Genomic DNA, 26,532 nt, shown 5'->3' with positions numbered 1-26,532 from the left:
GTCTCTTCAGCCTCAGGTCTCAACTCTTTTCAGTCTCAAGTCTCGGCTCTCTGCAGACTTAGGTCTCAGCTTTCTGCTGACTTAGGCCTCGGGTTTCTTCAGCCTCAGGTCTCGGCTCTCTTCAGCCTCAGGTCTCGGCTCTCTGCAAACCTGGCGACTGGCATGGTAGACAACATGGTTTGTTGCGGAGAGGGCAGAGGCCTGGGCTCGTGGGCTGGCGATCGTCGAAGCGGCAAGTCTGCCGGAAAGAGCCTGTGCGTCCGAGGAGGGCTCAGTGACCCCTAGTCCAAGTACGGCTCGGTCACTAGCAGCGACGAGGCAAGTTCAGAGCTAGCGAGGCCTCTAGAAGGAGCTTGCTGGGTGATGGCTCACCGACGAGGCTAGGCCGGGAATCTAGAGGGAGTTCACCGGGATGCTGGTTCACCGATGAGGCGAGGACGAGAATTTGGAGGGAGTTCGTCGGCATGTCTGCTGGCGCCGGAGGGCTTGCTCATCCTCTTCACTTCCGTTTCTGAGGAGGGGTCCGACGACTTTGAGCTGGAGTCCATGAACGGCGGCGAGCCTGAAGGGCGAGTTCTGGCGACCTTGATGCGAGGGTTAGTGTCGTCGGCGAGGAACTGCATGGTTTTTTCAGAAACCTTTTCCCTAAGCTTGGAGATGACAATAATGGCATAATAGTAATATTTGAGCTTGTGATTAAAAGGGCACATAAGTCTGACAGCCATCATGTTTTTTAAAAAAAAATTTACAAAAAGGCATCACAGTAAGTTTTGCCACAATTGTTTATCCTTTTTATCAATTCATGAAAATATTAGTAAAATAATCCATATTTAAGGAAATGGACTTATCTTTCCGAAGTACACCAATTCCGCCTAGGAGCCCGTGCCTTCTTGCCTCTCAATGAAAGCACCTTTATTTTTTTTTAAGGACATGATAGAGATATTTTCTCTGCTTTTTGACAGCTATAGTGACAATCGTCTCCTTGCATGGATTTGTTTTGCCCACAGCCACGCCACTCTTTCTTTGACTTGGCTTAGTCCACAAATAATTATGAAATTGCCTTTGAGGGTCTCTTAAGGAATGATTGCTTCCTTTCCTCCCTTCATACTTCTTCCACCTCTTTCATGTAAAATTAAAAGTGAAGAGGAAATAAACAGAGAAATCACATTCTTTTTGTTTATAAATCTTGTGTTTCGAGGGATTGTTGAAGCAACTTATGCGTTTAACGATACTCATAAAATTTAGCATCCATTTAAATCACTAAATGTTGAATATTAGAAACTTTATACCACGCTTGCCTTTAACAAAGAAAGTAGAAAAGCTAGGTAGCACGTGGTCCTAGATAAGCATAGGCTCACATGTTTTTCAGATTCCCTTTAAAAGTGCCTACGTAACAGCATATGAGGAAGCAACATAATATTTGCTTCTTTTAAAGAAAAGTCACCTTCATCAAAACCAAGACACAACATTATTTAAATAACTCTATGTCAGATTAGTATATACTTATACGTTTATGACAAATATGAGTAGAAAAAAGAACAACTTATCTAGTGTAGTTGACTGAGGCGGTGGATCTGATTCAGCGTCGGTGAGTGCAAATTTGTCGCCTTTTGCCTACCTCGTGCATAAGATCCGTACGTAGGAGAATTATTTTTGCGAATCCGACGAAAGAAAACACCGATTTGGTGTATGGAGATCGGAACATAGTGGATCTAAGATTTATGATTGTAGATCTGTGCAGACCCGTCAGATAAATGTAAATCTGGCGACAGCAAACACGATTTGGTATATGTACACGCAGATCGCCATGGATTGGATATGGGATCCATGAGTATAGATCTGTGCAGATCTAGTTCCGGTTGGTTGATGTATCGCCTGAACGCATGATCACCATCATAATGGATTTTGATTTTGTAAGAACGTCATAGTTCCCACAGACGGCGCCAAACTGTTAACAGTTTTCGTTTGGTGTGATCTTCACGTTCTTCGAGGTGTCTCTAACCAGTGACCTTCGGGCTCCTACAAAATAATAAGGGCGTCAAAGGGGTCTACAGGGAAGGCCCCGTAGACCCTCCGATGCTTAAGTTGCCAGTCGTATATGGGGTCAAAATATAGCCTGAGCTAGCAATGTATTAAGAAATAATGACCGATCCCTTTTACCTATGTCTTGAGTTCTCTTTTATAGGGTTTTATCTCTGAAACTGCTTCCTTGATCTTCTCCCTTCAGATGATTGAAGAATCATTTGAAATAGTGGGGAGATAATGTGAGGTAGTTGAGATGACATAGGACCTTATGAGATAATTAAGGGTTGTTGAGAGATAGTGGGGCCCATAGTGGATTTTATCCCCAACAGCGATGATGGAATGTGAATATGGGACTGTAAAGCAAAGAAATCAGAGATAAAAAGAGAGAAAAAAATGAAACAAGGAAAAAAATTTTTAGGAAGAAGTGATTCGGCCGAGAGAGAGAGAAATATGAAATGGAGAAAAAAATAAGGGTTTTGAAAACAATGCAATGGCCGTGTCCGGATAGGTAAGTACCGTGTCCGGTCCGCATCCCAAAAAAATAAAAGCCAAAAAAAATAAATTCATCAAAAAAAGAAAAAAGAAAAGGAAAAACAAACAGAACTTGTTTAGATATCCAATAAACCATGTGTGTCCTTATGAATATCTTAACAATCCGGAGTGATCAACAAATTACACTTACACCATAAATGTACTATATGCAAGACACAACCTTGTTCTGGGAATTCAGTCAAGTAGGCAATAATCAGAAATCTCATGTGAGGGTGTAGTGTGTGAAAACTCCCATTAAATAAGATTTCATTAGTGAAAGGTAAATCTAGGCAGACATTTTGTAAATGAAAGCCAAACAGTCTCATTCAAGCCACAGTAAAACCTTATAATGTTAGGACCTAGATTCACTCATCCGATACACTCCCCCAGAGACTAATCATTCGCTTTTACCATGTCCTTTAGTAATCATCTATTTCCGCAATGATTTGATCACTGATTCTTTCTTTAGGGACATATAGAAGCAAAACTAAGTCATCTGAGCTTATTTTATGCCCTCCTTTTTTTTTTTTTTTATGGAAGAAAATGTTGGAATTTTTAGAAGCTAGGTTCAACTAACGAGTTGGTCAAGTGGATAGAACTGACACTACCTATCTTCCAAAAAAAATGTTTGATCCAAATTCCCAAAACACACAAAAAAAATCTAAACCTAATGATGGCAAATAGTGCACAACTTCGAACATGAGAAAAACTGACTTTTTAGTCCTTTAACAGTTTTCAGAAGAACAAGGTATATCATAAACATATGGAGCTTGAGATGTAAATTGGAGAAATATTGACCCCACTTATATGTAAAATATTCATTTGAGCACAAGACATGAGAAACTGACTATCCAACAAATAAAAACAATCCCAAAAATAAAAGAATCAAAGAAAATAAAGACAAAGCAAACCAAAACAAACAAAAATGCCCTAGAACTGCTATAGACAAATATCAATATGTTCAATTTCTAAGCATGTTCTATGTATACAATCATGAGAGATCGCATACACCAATTGCATTCCTGAGATACTCAAACCTAGATCCATCTAGGGGTTTTGTAAACAGGTCAGCTAATTGGTGTTCAGTAAGCATAAATTCAAGAGATACCACTTGGGTCTCTACCAAGTCACGGATGAAATGATGATGAATGTCCATGTGTTTCGTGCGTGAATGTTGAACCGGATTCTTTGAGATGTTGATGGCACTAGTATTGTCACAGTGGACAATCATTTTTCCTTTAGCAAATCCATAGTCCGCAAGAAGTTGCTTCATCTAGATGAGCTGTGTGCAGCAGCTCCCAGCAGCTATATATTCGGCCTCAGCAGTAGAAAGAGAGATGGAGTTTTGTTTCTTACTCATCCAGGCGACCAAATTTGTTCCCACATAAAAACATTCGCCTGATGTACTTTTTCGATCATCAGCATTACCAGCCCAGTTAGCATCAGAATATCCTGCAAGTTCAAGATTTGTGTTAGTAGAAAAATAAATCCCAAAATTGATAGTGCCATTGACATACCTGAGGATTCGTTTAACTGCTGTTAGATGAGATTCCTTTGGATTAGCTTGGAATCGAGCACATACACCTACACTGAAAGATATATCTGGTCGACTAGCTGTAAGGTAAAGTAGACAGCCTATCATGCTTCTGTATAAGGTTTGGTCAACGGATTTCCCAGCCACATCTGCACACAGCTTAATACTCGTACTCATGGGTGTGCGAGCATGACTTTTTCCATCCAACCCGAATTTCTTCACAAGATCTTTTGCATACTTTGGTTGAGACACAAAGATACCTTTGTTGGATTGTTGAACTTGAAAACCTAGAAAATAGGTCAATTCACCAATCATACTCATTTCGAACTCTTGCTTCATTTCTATAGAAAATTGATAAGCCTGTGAGTCGACCGTAGAGCCAAAGATAATGTCATCTACATAAATTTGGACAATGAGTAGTTCACTGCCTTTCCTACGAATGAACAATGTACGGTCAGCCTGTCCTCGGATGAACCCATGTTCAAGAAGATATGTTGTCAGACATTCATACCAAGCTCTCGGAGCTTGTTTCAATCCATAAAGTGCCTTTTTTCAGCTTGTAAACATGATCTGGATAAATTGGATCTTGAAACCCTTGTGGCTGAGCTACATATACTTCTTCTTGAAGAATGCCATTGAGAAAAGCAGTCTTGACGTCCATCTGATACAATTTGATCTGGAGATGACATGAGATGCTCAACAAAATTCTGATATATTCCAATCTAGCTACCGGTGCGAACAACTCATCAAAATCCACTCCTTCAACTTGAGTGTATCCTTGAGCAACCAATCGAGCTTTGTTTCTTACCACTATACCATGCTCGTCAGATTTATTCTTGAAGATCCATTTAGTGCCAATGATATTCTGATCTTTTGGTTTTGGAACCAAATTCCAAACATCATTCCGAACAAACTGATTGAGTTCATCATGCATAGCCGCAACCCAACTCTCATCTTCTAATGCCACATTAACCTTCTTTGGCTCAATCTCAGAGAGATAACAAGAATAAGTGACTTGATTTACCACCCTGTTTCGCAGTCGTAACCCTTCATTAACATTTCCCAGCAAATTTTCGCTAGGATGATTAAGTTAGACTCTAGAGGATGGTGCATGAGAGACCAAGTGTGGAACTGGTGAAGGAGTCATGCCTTCTGTATCTGAAAGTATTGATGTACGGACTGCTGAAACATTCGGACTAGGATGTTCATGAGTTTTATCAGACATATCAACTTGCTCCCCCTCAACCTGAGGTTCTTCTTCTGCAAAATGCTCCTTGGTAGTTTCATCATCGATGACAACATTTACTGATTCCATTACTGACTTGGTCCTTTTGTTATACACACGACTAGCTCGACTTGTATTTGAATATCCAAGAAAAATTCCTTCGTCACTCTTTGCATCAAACTTCCCCAAGTTCTCCCTATCATGAAGAATGTAACATGTACTTCTGAACACCCGAAAATATTTGACAGTGCGTTTCTTGCCTCGCCATAGCTCATATGGTGTCTTGGTAGTTGTTGGTCTGAGAAAAACTCGATTAACAATATGACATGCCGTATGGACTGATTCTCCCCAAAAATGTTGTGCCAAATCCTTCGCATGTATCATAACTCTAGCCATTTCTTGTATGACTCGATTTTTTCGTTCAACTACTCCATTTTGTTGAGGAGTTATGGGGGATGAGAATTCTTGTTTGATACCTTGCTGAGCACAATAATCTTCAAAACTTGAGTTCTCGAATTCTCTGCCATGATCGCTCCGGATTCGCTTGATGAAACAGTCTTGTTCATTTTGTATCTTATGAAACAAGATCTGAGCATGTTCAAAGGCTTCAGATTTTTCTCTTAACAAAATTACCCATGTGTATCGAGAGAAGTCATCTACGATCACCATAATGTATTTCTTGCCTCCCAAACTGGCTGTCCGTGTAGGGCCCATGAGATCCATGTGAAGAAGCTCTAAGTTTCGAGAGGTAACAATACCTGAGATCTTTTTGTGAGGAGTTCTAGTTTGTTTCCCCAGTTGACATGGGCCACACTTTCCTTTATCAGCCTGATGAATCTTGGGTAAATCAGCTATGGCTTCTGTCATTGAAATTCTGACCAGATCATGAAAATTTAGATGCCCCAACCGTTGATGACACAATTCTCCATCGTCCAGGGTTGCATTATTGCATTTTATTTGAGAAGTTGAGGAGAGACAATAGCAGTTGTCAACCGTGCGCTCTCCTCCCATCAACCATTTTCCTTGAGAATCAAATATGCTACATTCTTTCTTAGAAAACTGGACCACTAGATCATAATCACAAAATTGACTGATGCTCAATAAATTTGCCCGGAGTCCTTCAACATACAGCACTTCTTGTGGAGTAGGAGCACTAGAAATTTCCACAATTCCTTGACCGATCACCTTCGATTTGCTGCCATCTCCATAAGTGATGCTTCCACCTCCTTTGCCTTCTTTAAGCTCTTTGAATAGAGACTTATCACCTGTCATATGTTTTGAACAACCACTATCCAGAAACCACAAACAAGAGTTAAGCACACTTAAGGTAGTATGAGCAACAAGGCATAGATGATCTTTCTTTTTAACCCAGGCCTATTCCTTTTGAGGACGAATTTGCACATTCTTGTCAATCAAATTAGACATATCTTTTATATCAACAGAATTTGACAAAACAGCTAACTTCTCACTAATAAGTTTCACTTGAGCAGTTAAAACTTTTAGTTGATTCCCAATTCCAGGTTCATCTAGTCTAGGGATATTCTTCTGAGACCATGGTTGTTTAGCCCTAATTTGAAAATAGTTTGGTCAACTATGACCTTTGACACCACAGTGAAAACAAGTAGGGATGAAGTTAGTCCTTACCGGAACTTTGAATTTCAACTTATTTTTCTTTGCCACATCTTCTGAACTTTCTTGAGGTAAGCAAGAATTCTCAATTGCCACATCTTTCATTTTAGGTTTCACAAACATGATCTTAGAAGTGGTTGCAACATTTGAAGAAGATGAATTAACATGTTTATTAAAACCCAATCCAGTCCTATCATGTGAATGTTTCTGATTTCCTAACATTTGATTCAATTTATCACTAGAAAATTTCCTTAAATGATCATTCGAATCATTCAAGTCCTTTTCTAGAGATTTCACTTTAGCAATCAGTATGAGGTTTTCAGAAGTCAAAGTGTTTCGAATAGCTAAACATTCATCCATAGATTTCATTAATCTTTCTTTCTCAAGTTCAGCTTCTTTCAGATTTTTCAGATTTCTCCTATTCAGCTTGTTCAATTTATCACATTCCACAAACAAGTTATTATAAGCAGTTTGTAAATCCACCTCATCATCAGATTCAATTTCAGATTCGTTTATCATATGAGGTGAGTTAACAGTCTTATAATAATTATCATAAGAAGTAGTAAAAGCTAAATAATTCACTCCTCCTTCAACTTCTTCTTCGGATTTTTCATCATCCGACTCATCACTCTGAGTGACATTGAAAGCTTTACCTTTGGACTTTTTCAGATTAGCACATTCAATTCGAATATGACCCCGACCCCCACATTCATGACATTTTCGTCCACTAGTGAACTTATCCTTCTAATCAGTCTCTAAACAAAAATCAATTTTCACAAACAAACAAATCCCCGGCAACGGCGCCAAAATTTGATGTACAAATTTAATTGTACTCGCAAGCGAACGAGTCGTGTGCAATATAGTGTGTGTGCAAGTGTGAGGTCGATCCACAGGGAATTGTGTTTGTGAAATTTAATTTCTATCTAAATCAATCATATCTTAACCTAGTTTCGAATGATTTTGATTTTGAAAATAAACTAACATAAACTAAATAAAATAAAAATAATCAAAAGATAAACAACTAAGGTTTTAGAATTCACCTCACCAAATCAAAGCATACATTCTTATGTTTTCATTCATGCATCCGACGAACAATTAAACCCTATATATATGTTCTATTGTTTTTTTATAAACCAATTGAATCATTCGATGAATCCATCTCTATTACAAATCACAACGAATATCCAATTGAGATCAAATCATCCATTGTATCCGTAAATCACAATGGATATAAGTCTCAATCAAATCATTCGATGTATCCGTTGGATGAAACACAACGAATATCCAACATTTTCACGATTTATAAACAACAATCAATCACAATTTTGTCACACAATTGAACTGAAACGAACATACATTACATTAAACGACGGATTTGTACGAACGAAACATAAAAATATAAAACTAATCAATGGTGAGGCTTCATCTTCAACTTTAGCTGAAGAATTAGCCTCTCATGACAAAAGAAATCATAAAGAAACTAAATTACTTCATTAAAATTAAAAACTTACAAAAGAATTCTAGTTCGAAGCTACAAAAACCCATAAAACACGGAAAGCGACCAAGAACGGCGCCCCCGGCGCGTCTTCGTCTGATCCCCCTCAATTGTGAGGCTTAGAGGTCTATTTATAGGGCTTAGGAGAGTCCTAGAAGCCCTAGTAATCCTAGGAATTTCGGAGATTTAAGTCCAAGCCCAATTAGGTTAAAGAAAACCTAAGCCCAAATCGGAATAGGATTCGCCCAGAATTGCGGTCCTATCTTGCGGCGCTCCGAATTGGGAAAATGCTATTTCACAATTAATTGTATAAGTTTGAGTTATATTTCCAATGCTCCTTGAATCACCTCAATCGGATATCTGAGCTGAAAGTTATGGCCAAAATATCGAGAGGTATTCAGAATCCAATTTTGCATCCAATCCGATTTGACTTCAAATTGAGAAATTCCGAATTAATCCTTTCCTTTATTTGATTAAACTTTAACGATGATTGGTTAAGCTTAACCATATCTTCTAGATCTTCCCAATTTGCCCTTTAAGCTTTGAATTTTTCTAGAAACGCTTTATTTTCTTCCAAAAGCCTATAAAACAAAGAAAATACAAAAATGAAGTAAAATGGCCTAATTAACCAAAACTAAAGGATTAAAACATGCAAGTTAAGGACTGAAAATATGAATATTCTAGCACTTATCATTAGTTATCCTAATAAATTCCTTGGTTGTTACATTCTCCCCTCCTTGTTGGAATTTCATCCTCGAAATTTAAATGTAACATATATGCTACCATACCATGTCAAACTATAACATTTATCTATACATACTTATAACTTGAGAACACTCAAACTACTAGTCTCGTGTCAAATCAGTCCCTTAACTGGTATACTGCATATCACAATATCATATAATTTTTTCTTCTGACTTTTGTCATCGTGCCATCCTATCTGAGATCACCCTATTGTATCACAACCTATTCTAAGGTCTCCAATTTATCAGCTTTTATTTGACATGCATTTGTCAACTAAAATTCCTCAAGCTCTATCATCATAAAGTACCTTGTATTATATATCAATGCTAGCTATAATCCTTTAAACTTGTCTCAATTGATATGCTTATGCTTATATGCTATTATACCCTCTTTTGTGTATCCATCATCTACCAAGACACTTGATAAAATCTTTTTCCATCGTCACTCTTTAAGAGATTCATCTCCAAAGTACCCTAAGTGTCATAGTATCACCCTCATCCGAGGTTTAAATGATAGTCTTACTACTTTATTTCACCTTATGACATCTACCTATTATCAATAATACTTTCTAATTTCTCTTGTTAAATTGACTACCACAAGGTCATCAAGTCATTTCATTTGGGATAGTTATTCTACGCATTGTTTTCCTCACCCATGGTTCTGACATACACATATGCTAACACTAGGACCAGTCTTACACACCTCAATTACAATGCTCATATGCATATGTAGAATGTATAGGCTTATTAAATCTAGTGGCGTTAACATCTTTCAATATCTATTTGTTTCTATATCAGACACTCTATTTTCTATCTCTCAATCCCAAGAAAACAATCTGCTACATTGATCGTTTAACTCTAATGTGTTCATCAAACTGTCAAATTGCTTCATAATCCATATGGAACTAGTTTATTAGAAACGACGTTGTCGTAGAACTCCCCTCCTTAATATGAAACTCATTATTCTAACTTCCAATTTAATGAGGACCTTTCATACTATCTTTATGCCTTAAATTCTCATATATCCTTCCATATTGATCTTTGAGCTAAACATTATCTCCTAGCAATCAAATCCTTAGTTGTAGCAGAATTCTATCTCAAAATTTTAGCCAGTAAATCTAATATTTACATAACCTCAATGGCATTCGACTGTACTTTATACATATAAAAGGCGACTTCCATGCCTTCATATAAATTTTGTCTATCTCTTACAAGTCCTACTATAATTTCTTGTGTAATTCCTAGCGGCATAACTAAATCTTTCCACATGCTAGTATCCTCAATACCCTTTTTTTTTTTTTTTTAATCAACTTATTCAAAAAGGGTGTAAAATAATAATTCATATATTTCTTTCTATCTCTTAATATTCGAGATCATGCGGTCTGTAGGGAAGAAGTGTGGTTCCAATGTACGATCTTGGAAGAGAAGAGCAAGAGCCCAGGCATGGAGGAATGAAGTTCCTATTCCTATGGACCACCTACAAGATAAGGGGAAAAATCAGATTGGGGAGGAGAGTGATGGGAGGTCTTCTCCTAACAAAAAGAGTAGGATGGGAGTCTCAGAAGGGATGGCACCGGAGGCAGAGTTGGTGGTGGCTGGGTCACAGTACCGCCAACAACAATGCTTCTAATAAGTTGGAACTGCTGGGGGCTTGAGAACCCTCAATCAGTTCGAGACCTTTGCCAACTAGTGATGGAGAAGAGACACAACTGTTTGTTTCCTATGAAAACAAAGAGTCGTAAAAATAAGCTGGAAGGGATTAGGGTGAAGTTAGGGTTTGAAGGACTATTTTTGTTGGATCCGGTGGGGCGTAGTGGAGGTTTAGCTTTCCTTTGGAAGGATGTGGGTGAGATAGAAATTTAGAATTATACTCGTCGGCATATTAATTCCATTGTGAAGCTCCCTAGCCAAGACATAAGTTGGAGGTTAACTGGGCTCTATGGTCATTCGGATTGGACCAAAAGACACGAATCGTGGGCAATTCTTAATCATCTCATCAAAATATTTATTGGAGTGTAGTCACAATTATTTAGTGGAATTAATTGTGATTAAAATACTATCACATAACGAATGTGAGGGAGGCATGATTACTAAAATATTTAAGCCAATAATTATTTTTTCCTTTAGGTGTCTCACCAAGCTAATATAATTACCATATTAAGGCTTTCCTATTTATTGGGCTAAGTATTTTATTTATTTAAAACATGGGCTAGAGAGTATATATGAAATTGGGCTTGGGATAAAACCAAAGGCCTAATCAGAGCAAGGGGCGCATAAGGCCAGGGAAAAATTCCCTGACCCTATGCGTTGGACAGGAGAGAAGGGGCCTGGGATTTAGCTGCCAAGGTAGGGAGCCGCATGTTCCAAGGATATTTTGTCCCTTGCCCATGCGGCGAAGCAAAGAGGCTGGGTGAAACCCTAGCCGTCCATGCAAGTCCTACTAAAATGTTTTCTACTCTTTGTCCCAGATTGCTAAGATTTGAAAATTCTCCCCCCTACTAAGCCTATAAATAGAGAAGAGCATGAGGCTCTCAAATCATCCCATCAAGTTCTCTTTATATATAGTTTTCATAAACACTTTGAAAATTATTAGTTCATTGTGTTGACTCACGAAGAACAAAACTTTAAAATTTGAAGAGCCAAGCAAGAGCCCACACTCTCTTTGTTATAAGAGTAATACTATGGACCATCTTTTTATCTTCTTTTTATCCTCCTAAAGCTGATGTGGCTTTTAAAATCACCATTAAATTTTAGATGAATCATATTTAAATTTTGATCTAATGGTGATTTTGAAAGCCACATCAGCTTTAGGAGGATAAAAAGATGGTCCCTAGAGTACTCTTGTTACAATCAATAATTGGTGAGAAGATCTAAAGGTATAAATATTCTTGAGATCAATTGTGTTCTTGAAGAAGAAGTAAGTTATCTTTGTTCTTGCTATTTGTTGAAATAGCAACCGTTCTTCATACAGTTTTCTTGGGCATTAGAATATGATTCTTTCCGCTGTGCAAATTTTAATTTGCATACGTATTCCCAACACCTACAATATTCATGTTGAGCTCAAGTTGGATACTTCCAATGCTGTCATAAGTACATCTTCGGCAGCTAACATTGGTGACCAAGAAACTGATATTTCTAATTGTAACACCTTTAAAACTGGTCTTGACCATTTTTGTAGGGTTACTGGCAATTCCTTTAGTTTAGTTAACTTGTAACTAACTGAAGGGATCGTCTATTTAACATACTCAGAGTAAATGTAAACGGAAGTTGAAAATGACATATCTGAGATATCTAAAAATCACAAGGTATGCATGTATTACCATCAATCATAGACTTGGAGCTTCTAACCAAAAACTATCATTCCAATCAAACCTGGTATTGCAAAATAGACATCTGGCTTCTCCTTTTTAAAAGTTCTCTTAAAATAGATAACATGACAAGCCGCAAATGCTGAATAAGCCTAAGACTTAGTAAGTAAATCTCACAATCGAATTATAAGCAAAGTCAACATGTATTTTCATAAGCAAATTAGGTGTTTCCTCTATTATTACCCCATAAATGTATAATTTTTGTTTTTGAGAAGTGTAAGTGTAATCCCAAGGACAATCGCCTATAAGTTTTAATGCAAAACACTAATGTCATGATAGGTCATAATTATCATACATGGTCTACCCGAGATATTACCCCTTCTCAGCAAGGTTGGCGTTGTCCCAAGAGACTTATAATATAATATTGGTGAAACGGATATTGTACGCTATCCTCCATAACACTAGCAGCCCGACCGAGTCTGAACTCGGATGGTCCGCGCTAATAATGATGTACGTCTTGCAGTGACCTGCCAATCAAACATGGTTGCGTTGGTTACAAACAACCATTGGATCCAAGACTCATATAAACACATACATTTGACCATAGAATCAAGTCTATATAGTAAGCCCATGGCCATTGTACCGCACATATCGGTGTACCATGTCATACGATACATCTTATTATTCAATTATTAAAGCATTTACCCAGTTGCATGAAAAGTAATTATGCTCATAACATATGTGTCCTCAGTCAGGGTCAAGAAGGATTTATGGCGCTTAAGCTCGATATGAGTAAGGCGTATGATAGAGTCAAGTGGGACTTCTTGGAAGCCATAATGTGTAAGTTGGGATTTGCTGCACGATGGGTAAAGCTTACTATGACTTGTGTTCGTATGGTTAAATATTTGGTGTTGGTTCATGGGAAGTCGTATGGTAATATTTCACCGTCAAGGGGAATTAGGCAGGGAGATCCTCTATCTCCATATTTCTTCATTTTATATGCTGAAGGGTTGAACTGTATTTTGCAAATGGAAGATAGAGAAAACTGGATTACTGGCCTTCCAATTACTCGTGGGGGGACAAGGTTGAATTACTTATTTTTCATAGATGCTAGTTTGCTTTTTTGCAAAGCAAATACTATTAAATGGGTGAGAATTCAACACATACTGGAGATGTATGAGAAAGCTTATGGGCAGAAACTGAATAGGGCGAAGACGTCAATTTTTTTTTAGCTGAAATACAAAGAGGGAAGCTAAAGACCATATTCTTTCAGTTGCTAGGGTGAGTACCACAAGGAGATATGAGAATTATCTGGGGCTTCCAGCTTTAGTTGGTAGATCTAGAGTGGGTGCTTTTTCGGTATTAAGAGAAGGATTTGGGATCAGATAAATGGATGGAAGGAGATATTTTTGTCACAGGTCGGGAAAGAAGTGTTGTTAAAAGCTGTTGTAGAAGCTATACCAACCTACACAATGAGTGTGTTTCAGCTTCCTAAGACTTTGTGTAAAGAGATTAACTCAATGATGTCAAGGTTTTGGTGGGAAAATATGGAGAAAGAAAAGCGCACAGCTTGGATGAGTTGGGAGCGGATGGAGAAGGCTAAGGAAAAGGGTGGAATGGGTTACAGAGACTTAGAATACTTCAATATGGCATTACTTGCAAAACAAGGGTGGAGGATCCTACAAAATCAGAATTCTCTAGTGGCTAAAGTGTTTGAGGAAAAATACTATAAGAGAGGGAACCTTTCTCAACTCAAATGTGGGGAAGAGGTCTTCATATGCATGGAGGAGTATTTGGAATGCAAATAAGCTCTTAGAGGAGGGTTTGGTGTGGAGGGTTGCGAACGGACAATCTAGCAAAATTTAGGGTGACATGTGGATTCCTTCTCCATCAACGTACTCTATTCAATCCCCTCCCTGAATTTTGGATAGGGAGGAAAATGTGTGTGCTTTTATCGATGGCTCTACACAATGGTGGAATATACCATTGATTCAAAGTATTTTCTCAATGTAGAAGGTGGCAGTAATATGTAGTATGGTAATTTGTCCACAAAGGCAAATCAATAAAAGAGTTTAGGTGGGCACAAGAAATGGAGAATTTACGGTGAAGAGCGCATACCATATGGCAAAAGAAATTCAGAAGGGGGTTCATGGAAGGTGTTCCAATATTACTGCAGGTACTTTGCAATGGAAGAGAGTTTGGAAAATTGTAGTGACCCAAATAATTAACTAAGTTAGGTAGCTTAGTTAGAAGTTTAATTTGGGTTTTGGATCACTAGGAATAGCTAGAGGGGCATTTTGGGATTTGGACTTTCGGACCGGATGTACGCTAGGGTTGCCGGACGTACACTCTTGTCTATAGTAGAGGACGTACGCATGGGGACCACCAGACGTACGCTGACAATAGTACGTCGTACTCTGCCAATAGTACACGAACGTACGCTGGAGACCACATGGACATACGCTACTTTTGGAATACCCCTTGGGTAATACTTGGACGTACACTACAGCCTTTGGAATACTGTGTAAATAGTATCTGAACGTATGCCCCAATAGTACCCGGACGTCTGCTACTTTTCAGAGTAGTTGGTAGCGCCCTTTACTATAAATACCCTCTACCCTCAATGTTTCACACGCCAATTTACGCCCCAGGCTCTGCGAAAATCCTCTTGTGAGTGTGTTCTTATGAGTTTTGTGAGTTCTTGGAGAATGAGAGGTGATTCTTGGAGGTTTTTGGCGTTAAGGAGGTAATTTTCTAAGCTTAGCTTGTTCCTTAGTTGTTATGTTGTTTAAGTGCTTTTCATAGTTAGCTTGGTTGGTGGTTTGTAGCTTCTAGTTATGTTGTTGCCCTTAATCTTGGTTTAAGCATGGGTTAGCGTTTAATTCTTGTTAAGCATATTTCCTTTTGCATGGAGACCTTGTTTTGAGATAGGAGGTCCTAGGAATCCTTTTGGTAGCTTTAGAACCAGTTTGGGAGGATAGGAGGACGGTTGAACCAAATAAGGTTCTACCTGAACCTTCTGGGCGGACGTACGGCCACGGGATCGAACGTACGAGCCTTCTGGGAGGACGTTCAGCCACGGACCCGGACGTACGGTCAGAAGCATTCCAAGGAATGACACTCTGGCCAGTCGTCCGATAACCTCTGTTTTCATGTTCTAGGTTCGTTTTAGTTGGATTTAGAACTAATGATAGGTCTTTTCTCAATATTTGAGGTTATGGAGCCTCAAGAGAATTTTATGGAGGAGCCTTACAACCCAAGTGAGTACAAACTTACATGGATGCTTGTTGTTACTTTTCCCACATTGCACGTCTATTTTATATATATCAAACATGCATATTTTGCAACTCTCATGAAATACATTTTAGAACTACTGTAAACTCTCTTTCGTAAAAACGTGTGTTGATTAATAAGATAACAATGAGGCTTGTAAAACTATGCATGTAAAAAACTGATAAGACTAATTGTATCGTATGACATGGTACACCGGTACGTGTGGGATAACAGCCATGGGCTTACTATACAAGTTAACTTTATGATCAAATGTGTGTGTGTGTGTGTGTATGGGCTTTGGATCCAATGGTTTCGTAACCAAGGCAAAGTCATTCCCTAATGGATGGTCACTATAAGACGGACATCATTAGTGATGTAGGCCAACCGAGGTCGGATTCGGTTGTGCCACTAATGGTATATACGGTAGCGTACAATATCCGGGGCATCGGTGTTGTATTACAGGTCCCTCGGGACAACGCCAATATCCTTGTGATTTGTGCAAAGTACAGATACATTGGATGATTTAAACTAAATCGGATATCCTTTATGATTTGTACAAAGAATGGATACTTTTGATGTTGTGATTGCTGATTCCAAAATCCTTAGTATTTTATCTTTTAATTATTTCATTTTGTTTATGTTTTCAATTTACAAAAAAATCCCAAAATTTCGGAACTAGGTTAAAATAGGATTAGTTTAGATAGAAGTTTATTTACACGAACACAATTCCCTGTGGATTTGACCTCTCACTTGCACATACTATATTGCAAACGACTCGTGCACTTGCGAGTACATTTAAAACTCATAACAAGTTTTTAGCGCCGTTGCCGGGGAATTGTTTGTATTTGTGAAAATAATTTTTTGTTTAAATTGATTTCATTTTTCTACTAGTTATAATTAGCACTTTTGTTTTATTTTTCTTTTTGCAATTTTATTTTATTTTTATTTGTTTTTGTTTGTTTTATTTTGTTGTTTTGCAGTCTCGGACGGATCAGCTTCGCATCAATGCTCGATCGCACCTAAGCACGATCAAGCGCACTCGAGCACAAGGCAGCAAGGAGAAGCCGCACCTACGCTCAACCATTCCCATTTGCGCTCAAGCGCACAGCATACATACGCTCGAGCGCACTCGCGCAGCAGACAACACCATCCTAGCATGCAGCGCACCTGCACTCAACCAACTCCTACGCAAGCTCGAACGCGCGCACGCAGTAGGCAAGACCACTAACGGATCAGCGCCAGCGCTTGAGCGCACCTCCACATACTGCACCAAAATGGTCCAGCACCTAAAATTCTTCCAAACTTATGTTTGAACCGTTTTTTGAGTTTTAAATTTTTGGTATTTTTTTTCATAAAAAAATATATATATATATATTGGTTAATGCTTCATGTGGAAGTGTCTTTGTTTAAAGAGTGAGGGTGAAGCATGAATTTTCTGTTTGGTCATTTTTATGCTTCTCATAGTGGTAGGACACCAACTCCTACCAACTACCCTCAGAATTTCCACACACATGGACCATGTTCATCTTATCATAGTTTTGGTAATTGTCCATCCTGGGGACACTTTTTCAAACTTTCATATGATCTGTTGAACACCAATTTCTCCAGCCCAAGGTTAGAATCAAACTTAAATTTTTACACCTTGGACTGAAGTAACCATTCTGATTTCTCGTGGCAAGCTCATGCTACTGGAAATTATGCTCCTCAATCTCATGAACTGCACCATCCTGAATATCCGCAGTTCGATAACCAAGCTTTCCATCCTTCATCTGCCAATTATCCTCCACAAGATTCATCATTGGAAGATGCACTCAATGCATTCAAGCAAACAGCCAACTAGTGCATACAAGAGCTTAAGAACTCAACCATGGTCAATAACCAATCCGTTCAAGAACTCAAGGATGCCGCCATGGACAACACTCAATCAATTGCAAGGTTGGAAGGTCAGATTGATCATCTGGTTACTGAGCTCAACAGAATCGAGGAAGTCCGCTTCAAAGTCCAGAGATGGCGAGAGGGCAATACATGATTGATGAGGATGACACCAGCAATCCTTATCATGAGCATGTCCAAGCCACCACCACAATTGGGAGAGAGGAAATTGTTGATGAGCCAAGTCTAGAGGACCCGTTGGGAAAGTGCATTGCTCAATTTGGATGTGACCTAGACCTTGACAAGTTACTTGAGCAAGCTAATGCCTTATTGGACGCCACACCTAAGATGTGAACTAAGAATGGAGAAACCACTGGGATATCATTCTGTAAACCATCTTCATCAGTAGCTAAGCCTCTCATTGTTAATAGCTATGAGGATGAAGGAAAAGAGGAATAGGTTGAACACACAGAGCAAATTGAGCCCCCAGATAATCCAAATGTGTCCAATGACAAGGAAGTGAGTACTAAAGCTCCTTCTTTCATCATTCCCCCTCTTGAGACACACGATGAGCTTAAGATATCATTTCCTCAGTGCCTCAAAGAACCTTCTGATCCTCTAAAGGCTTGTATGACTCAATTCGAGTTTGATAAGTTTGCTACCGAGCATTACATTGACAAGGTCAGTTCCTTGCTCAATACTACTGCGAGTATAAATGTTTCACAGTGGAAAATTCCGATAGACTCTATATTTCTAATTGCACGTGATTTCCCTGCGGATGAGAAGTTAATAGTTATAAGAGAGGAGATCATTGATCCTTTTTGGGAGATAGACATAGCGCATGGCTGGGAAAACATTTTTGAACGTCATGTGAGGCCAAAATTTTGTAAATCTATCCCCAAAACATTTCAAGTGAAAAAATGGAGACTTAAAGGTACAAGTGAAGTACTGAAACTTGAGGAAGACTACATTCTCTTGAAGAAGAGAGGGTGGAAGGGATTGGTTGGCCATTCGAATGATCGGGGAAAGTACGGTAAATTTTTTTTCTTTCCTTTATTTTATTTCTCATCATTTTGTTTTTTCTTTTAACAACAATTGATCTGACGATGCTTGTTCTGTGAGACAAAATTGCTGTAAGTTTTTGACAGGTGTGTTGGTGTTCAAGTTTGGAGGACGCCTTGACCTCCATCTTCTTCACCTCATGGTATTGTATCTCTTGCCACATTGGGGACAATGTGTCATTTAAGTTTGGGGGTAAGGAAAAACACAATGTCTGCTTGTTTGTTTGTGTCTTTTTGTTTGTTTTAATTTGTCTACTTGTTTTGTTAAAAAAAAAAAAAAAAAAAAAATGCTATGTTGTTGTTAAGCATGAGTTACACTGTAACTGTGGTTTGCATGTCATTGATTTGTTTAACATCTTGAACACATCGTCATCATTAGGAATCTGAGTTTTTTTCGACTCATTTTTGGATTAGAGAGATTATACATGTTTGAGTTGATCATCACAAGCACATTAGCATAGAAACTGTGATGTATGAGATTTGAATTGATTAGGGTGTTTCTTGAGATTTGCAAGATGAATTGTGGATGAAACCTTGGCTTGAAAATAGATAGATAAATAAATAAATAAATATATATATATATATATATATATATATATATATATATATATATATATATATATATATATATATATCAGTTTGAGTTTCTCATTGAGTAACCGAACCTCTTGCCTCACTAAGCATTGAGTGTTCGCGTAAAAAGATGAGAAATTCAATTTGGTTGATTGTTTGGCTGGTTTGGCTTCGTAGCCTTTTTGACTTGAGTAATTAAGCCCTTAGAGATGTTTTTACATCTAATGCCTTAAAACCATCTGGTTTGGGAGTCACTGGCCCAACACTCGTTACATAAGTTAATTAGAAAGCTTAAAAGAGCCGAACATTACATAGCCTACACAAAAAATGCACATCTTGACTTTAAGCCTTTATTGTTTTCATCTGAGTGAATTCCTATGAATTTTGTGGTACACAAAACTTTGAGAAAAATTGAATCCTCGTGATTGTAATGTTAGTCTCACGCTACACTTATTGGACCATGTGTTGTCTCAATTTTCCATCTATGAGTTGTATGATTTTTGGATGTCCTAATGATGTGATTGTGGTATTCACTTTGTTAAACATGCTCATGATGTATGAACCATGTGTTTGTGTGGAAATCCATGTTTGTCAATTACATAGTACTGAAAATGTTTGTGGGTATCATTGATGTTAAACCCTCACAAGACTTCATTCGTCCTCTAGGGATGCCTAGGGGTTTAAAAGGCTTATTGCATATGCTAAATGCAACCGTCTCTCCCACGACAACAGACCTATGTTTCATGCTTTGATTTTGTTTTTCATTTTGTTTTATTAAGGGACTAGCAAAATGTAAGTTTGGGGGTATTTGATGAGTCCCAAATATGCAATATTTTGGCTCCTTAATTTGCACTTGTTAAGCCTTTAGTTTTATTATAATTTGATGTTCTGTGGTAGTTTTGTGTTTTGTAGGTTGCTGAAGAAAAACTGGGGATTTAAAGATGTACAATGCGAAGTTTGGAAGAAAACCACCAAGGAGCAGCATCGCGCGAACACAATTGTGCAACAGAGGGTTCTACAAGTGTTAGTGCGCTCAAGCGCACTGGCCATGCGATCGAGCACACACACGCCCAAGATATGCACCAGCGCGCGAGCACACATGCGTTGCAGGAGAAAACTCATGCTCGAGTACGCTCGAGCGCACCTAATGTGCGATCGAGCGCAATGACCTAGCAGAATCTCACTTAAATGCTGATTTTATGGTTTTTACCCTAGGATTAGGGATATAAAAAGAAAATGTTTTGTTAGAAGAAAGGGGGGGGTTCACTTTTAATTGATTGCTTGGTTTATTTACTTAAATATTGGATATCCATTGTCTTTCGTTCAACGGATACATCGGATCTTTTAGTTTAATTTGGATATCCCTTGTGATTTGTGCAAAGCACGGATACATTGGATGATTTAAACTAAATCATATATCCTTTGTGATTTGTACAAAGAACGGATACTTTGGATGTTTTGATACATTTGTTTTGCAAAAATAGAACATATATAAAATGCGCCATTCGACACTTTGGAAAATGTCGATGAACATGAAGATTGTTGCTATGAGTTGTGATGGCTGATTCCAAAAACCTTAATATTTTATTTTTTAATTATTTCATTTTGTTTCAGTTTATGTTTTCAATTTACAAAAAAATCTCAAAATTTCGGAACTAGGTTAAAATAGGATTAGTTTAGATAGAAGTTTATTTGCACGAACACAATTTCATGTGGATTCGACCTCACACTTACACACACTATATTGCAAACGACTTGTGCGCTTGCGAGTACATGTGAAACTCACAACATAAACCAACAACAAAACTTGGCTAGCATTTCTTAATTGGCTAGGACGCTGGTCTTAAATGCTTCCCACGTTAGACCTTTCTGAATGTACTCGGTATTAGAAGGGTCGAAAGGTCCTTTAATTCTGTCTATGGACTTAATCACTGCCCTAGCAGGAAGAATGCTTCTTGATGGATCCGGTGAAGTTCTGTAGCTCAAGCTTGAAGAAAATCCCTGAAACATGCATATCACAAACATAGTTTTGAGCAAACTATAAGTAAATCATGTCAACTGTAATTTTAGTTCATCTTTCGATGATGAAAAAGACCTCCCATTTGTATAGCGACAGCAAATGCTATTAAACATAGTGACTGGATTTAAAATTAAAGATATTTGAACAGTAAAAATGTCGCTATAATGCGACATTTAAGCCCAAACGTCACATTTGTCAGCTATGAATTTTGTTGGTGTATTATAAATAAAAATCAATTATTTTCATAAGTTTATTTGTTATAAAATTTATTATGATAAATTGATAACCAAGTTAATCAAATAGTTGTCCCAAGTTATTTACACCCCACTGGAATATTAGGAATTGAATTCTCTTACTATTTTATAAATAGCATAACCAACAATTTTAAGGTGTTTCGCAAAAAGCTTGTAACATATTTATAAGTGGGAATAATTTGAGTGTGTCAGTGTGATTGCCTAAATATGTTTGCAGGGAATTTTCTCTCTAGCTTAGTGGATATAATATTGAGAAATGTTATTTAATAAACTGTTATATGACTATCATACAATTGAAATGACGTAACAGTAAAAATTAATCATTGGTTTTTTTTTTTTAACAATTCATTGTTGATCAAAATGCTAATTTTTACTATCATGTCATCCCAGTTGTATGGTTGTCATAAAACAATCTACTAAATAGTATTTTTTCATAATATTAAATGATTTTATAAAATCTGCCTAACCCATATGTATGTCATTTTTTTTTTCTAACAGTTTTTCTTGCTTAAATAAATTTACTTCTATCAAGAGAAGAGAGACTGATACTGTCTAAATGAGTTTATGCTTTTACCATGGTGGAAAATTTTATAAATGTGAAATATTGCAATATATGTGATCTTTTCAATAATGAGATAATCCATGATACTAGTTTCCATATGTGGTCAGCTAAGAAAAAAATAAAGGAGAATATTCCTTCACCTTTTTTTTTTTTTTTTATTCAAATAAGAGAAGCGGGTTATAAGAAATTAAACAACAATAAGGGGGTAGGCACCCCAACAACAAAGCCCAAACGAAACATGCAGTACAAAAATAGATACAGAATCAGACAGTGAGCAATGATTTTATTCATGATCCCAAAGGAACCATAAATAAGCCGGACCTTTTTAAGAGCTGCACAAGGCAGTGACAAATGGCAAAAGAACTTGGTGAAGAGTTTCACGCGGTAATGATGAACCTTAATTTAAGACCATATCAATTTTATTATCATGTGCTTGAATATTGATGGTTCACTGTACATCATAAATATCATGATGTTATTTTCCTTTCATTTTGGTACATTTATGATATTCATTTGTATATGTGATGTTATTAAGTGCACATATGATTTGATTAATCACATCATTTGCTTTTATGTTGGCATGCAATATTGGAATAAATGGCGTCATAAAAGTACTCAATTATTGCTAAAACTAACTCCTATGTGCATATGCATGAGAAATTAATGTATAATTTATTGATTGTTATAAATTAGTCCAAGATGTGTTTTGGCTTTCACTTCTTTTTTTTTTTTTTTTTTTTGACGTGTCCGCAGAAGAGGGGGGAGGGAAATTCGAATTAGTGACATTCGCTTCATTAGGCGTAGTCCTACCCGATTGAGCTACCTCTTGAGGACATGTTAAGAACTAATGTAAATTGGTGTTTGTGTCATTATGAACCATTGATAATGATTACCATTTATAAGGGCCATGAAAAAGTTGTGTAAATTTCTAATTTTTTGGATAATAATGATTGATGAAATATCAAATTGTTTGTTATATATACATGAGAAATTTTATATGGATTGAAAAAACCTTTTGTGAATTGGTTTCATAAATTTGATAAAGTAAATTATTTTATTGTAATCTTATCAATAAAAAAACAATTTAGATATTCTCCTATTTATTCTAAATGAATTTATATGGAAAATTTTAATTTTGTAATGTGCATCATTTTTATTTTTATTTTGCACCATTGTATATTTTTGTATAGAAAATTCCTATTTATTAATATTAAAATGAGTGGGGAATAATAGTGCATTTTAATATTAATCAATAAATAGTTGAAAATATCTCATAGAGATAAATTGTTTATATTATTTGACATGATTGTGAAGCCTTATGTTGTGAAATTCCAAGCCAATGCATTTGGTAAGTACATGATATTGAATTGTGCTTTATTTTATAAAGTGATTAAAATACGTGTGTTTGAAGAAAATGTATTTTATCAAGTATTTGAATGAAATACTTAGAAACATATGTCGATAAGCTCCTCCACAAAATGTGTAAGTACCATCTACTTCATAGTAAAAGTGGTTGAATATGTTGTCCACAATTTTTGCAATATTTATATTATATATTTAATAATGTTTTGGTGTTTTTTGGATTGATTTTAAATTTGTAATGTTTTGGATTTGTATTTAGATTTGAAATGTTGGTGTTTAAAGCAAATCACCCCTCACACTTACTGCATATTGCTATTTAATTTCCTAGAGCATTTTTCTTTCAAGCTTTCTTTACCTTCTAATACTTGTCCCTTATAACACTTCACATCTTCCTAGCTAGTTGATGACTTCGCCAAAGTTTATAAAAAAATTTAAAAAAAAAAAAAAAAAAAAAAAAAAAAAAGCTATAACAAATGAAAGATGGTATGACTTTATTTAAAAAAAGACTCAAAATTATTCATTAAAAGGCTTAAAATACTACCAAAAGCTCGTACATAAAAAGTGGTTATCAACCCGCAATTATTGGTTTTAATAACCACTAACTGTCAATTATAAAATAAGTACGGCTAACCGTCTAAGCTAAGCAATTGCGGTTATTAAAGTCCAATAACTACCTTAGGCGGTCGTGGTTAGCGATTTTAGCCAATAACTATTAACCTCAACTGCTTCTACACCCTTCGAGTATTCTCTTCCATTATTCTCTTTTCTTAACTTCAATTCTCACCAGGCTATCTCATGTTAGCCGGTTTGAACAAGCCCTTTTGTTGATCTCTTTCCCTTTTACAGTTACTAACCTATTGTTATTTTGGTACGAGGTAAATGGTTCTAATCATGAATAGGCTTAATGGGCAAAAAGAACAGATACTTTGGTTTTAAGGAAGGAAATAACTTGACTGAGGCGATTCTCAAAGTTGCTCAGCCTAGGATGCTTTGGTCTTTTCCTTTTTAGTTTTTGTGTGGCTTGTATTTGTTGGCACTTCTGTTAAAGTCAATATATATATATATATATATATATAGTCCTACTTTTCTCTTTTGGCAAATAATAATTCAACACGAAAAGTTCAATATTGTAGAAAGGTGCACAAAATAACACATTTTCCCATCTTAAATTAGCATTAGTCAAAAGACAAAATAAATAAATAAAAAATGCTTCTAATCTAATAAGAATCCATGCTAAAAGAAAATAATAAGTAAAAATGCAACAACCAAAAGAAACGAAAGATGATAATAAAAGAATAGCGAAAACAATCTGAGCCCTCCATTTATTTACAGCAAAAAGAAAACTCACCTTGAAGATAAGCACTTGTACTTCCTCGTCGTCCACCACGGCATGCACAATAAGCGCTTCTCCCTTGGCAGACTGGCTATAGAATTCCAGCATCGCAATTTCCTCGTTGTGCCCATATTCTTCCTCACCGTCCTCTTCACCACCATATCTCACTGCTCTCCTCCTCGCGCCGCACAAAACTCCTCCTCGCCTCCTCAATCTCTGCACACCCTTAACATTCCGTAAGCAAACTCCGCCGGAAAAGGTGTTTGCCTTGAGAGAAAACGGCAGCAGCTGGGGGGGTGAGGATATCACTGCCCACTCGGCTCCTAGCTTCTCCAACGACATTGACTCTGGACGCATCATAAGTGCTCCTGCAGAGGCCGTCTCAGTTGCCTTTTTGAAGATAAGGTGTCTCTCACAGTCACACGTGTGCATTTATGTAACAGAAGAGAATCAAAATCTATGTGGTCAGTAGTGGTAGATTATTTTTCTCTCACTTTTTGACTGTCGCAAACAACAGCTTACATGTCTGCCGTATCAGTGATTACCTCTCAGTAAAATTGTGGCATGTCGGTAATTGCATGCGTGGTTCTTATCATTCTGCAATCTCAATTTAAGAATGAGACTGGGATGAATGTCTCCTTACGTACGCCAAAACCAAAGAGACAGTAAAAAGTGATGGGAAAGATAACATAACGAAAACAAAATGAGTATACGGAATAATGTTATAAGTCTTCCATCTAAATATGATATACTTTTTAAAATTATCATTAAATTTGAAATGTGATGTATTAAACTTTAATCTATTAGTAATTTTAAAAGTCACATTATATTTGGAATGACTCTAAAAAAACTTATAGCATTATTCGAGTAAAAGATCTATTTGATTTGGGATATTTGTTACAATATCAATTTTCTCATATGGGTAGGTTGCGTTCTACTCAAAATTTATATCATTTGTTTTTATTACATTACTTTGTAATGTTATATAGCTCGATTGAGTTGTTAAATAAAATTGTCAATAATTAATTGGAGGCTTAAGATTTCTTAAATTATTTGTTGCCGAGTCAAGGAGAGGTCGACTAATGGGTGAATGGAGTAGCCAAATAAAAAATTGCATGCTACCAACGAACCAGTGCAAATAGTGTGGGCTGCGGTGAATGTTGGATGCGGAGCAGGGTGGAATGTTACCATCTAAATATCACACATGACTTGAGTACACTCTTAATCATACATATATAAGTGCTTTTAAGCACTCTCTCACTTATAAGCCAATTTTTTAAGACAAATCCCACTCAAAATTTGTATTAATATTGTAACAAACAAATAATTAGATATAGAGAATAACTTCAACTAAGTCTTGATATAAACGGAGTGTGTTTTGCACCTATGAAGTAAACACCTTAGTTTAAAATACCAAAAAATAATGTAATCTTTTATATTAAATAATTTTCTCTCTCTTAACAAAATATCCATTAATACAACCGACTGAACTATTGTCTTTATTGATTTTCAAGACTTCGATATTAAAGGCTCGAATGTAGGTGAAGGGAGGTTATAGTTCATTATATTTAGTATTTATAACTCTCAGATATCTTAGCAAGTCAGTCAAGCTGAAGCCGAGACTGTTTGCAATTATTGTTTTGGACATATGAATTGATGGTGAGGAATAGAGCAAAACCAAATGGAAGCTCGCAAAAATTTAAAATGAAAAGCACCCAACATAGACCTCGAT

At 36.8% G+C, this 26,532-nt stretch overlaps 2 protein-coding genes across 2 annotated transcripts; one reads left to right on the top strand and one right to left on the bottom strand.

Moving 5' to 3' along the window:
- Window positions 1–10,557: 10,557 nt before the first annotated feature.
- Window positions 10,558–14,298, top strand: LOC132178152 (uncharacterized). The gene is made up of 3 exons (XM_088515607.1): window positions 10,558–10,787; window positions 13,242–13,638; window positions 13,876–14,298. Exons 1-3 carry the CDS (start codon window positions 10,558–10,560, stop codon window positions 14,296–14,298), a joined length of 1,050 nt encoding a protein of 349 aa, XP_088371733.1.
- Window positions 14,299–20,910: 6,612 nt separating this feature from the next.
- Window positions 20,911–25,277, bottom strand: LOC132179224 (uncharacterized). Its single transcript, XM_059591893.2, has 2 exons — window positions 24,816–25,277; window positions 20,911–21,270 (listed from the first exon to the last, which is right to left on the bottom strand). The coding sequence occupies exons 1-2, from the start codon at window positions 25,230–25,232 to the stop codon at window positions 21,091–21,093; spliced, it is 597 nt and encodes a 198-aa protein (XP_059447876.2). The 5' UTR covers window positions 25,233–25,277; the 3' UTR covers window positions 20,911–21,090.
- Between the last annotated feature and the right edge of the window lie 1,255 nt (window positions 25,278–26,532).

This window comes from Corylus avellana, chromosome 4 (genome assembly GCF_965113065.1).
Source record: "Corylus avellana chromosome 4, dhCorAvel1.hap1.2, whole genome shotgun sequence".
Classification (NCBI taxonomy): domain Eukaryota; kingdom Viridiplantae; phylum Streptophyta; class Magnoliopsida; order Fagales; family Betulaceae; genus Corylus; species Corylus avellana.
Note: the sequence above shows the minus strand (reverse complement) of the source record. Positions and strands in the feature narration are given on the sequence as shown.

What these genes read in the sequence shown, in the direction of transcription:
- LOC132179224 (XM_059591893.2), bottom strand. Translation starts at nt 25,232, where the DNA reads ATGCACACGTGTGACTGTGAGAGACACCTTATCTTCAAAAAGGCAACT. An exon ending in TACAAGTGCTTATCTTCAAG is followed by an intron (nt 21,271 to 24,815) that starts GTGAGTTTTCTT and finishes TGCATGTTTCAG; the next exon opens with GGATTTTCTTCAAGCTTGAG.
- LOC132178152 (XM_088515607.1), top strand. Translation starts at nt 10,558, where the DNA reads ATGCGGTCTGTAGGGAAGAAGTGTGGTTCCAATGTACGATCTTGGAAG. An exon ending in TTGGTGGTGGCTGGGTCACA is followed by an intron (nt 10,788 to 13,241) that starts GTACCGCCAACA and finishes ATGTGTCCTCAG; the next exon opens with TCAGGGTCAAGAAGGATTTA. An exon ending in AAGCAAATACTATTAAATGG is followed by an intron (nt 13,639 to 13,875) that starts GTGAGAATTCAA and finishes ATTTGGGATCAG; the next exon opens with ATAAATGGATGGAAGGAGAT.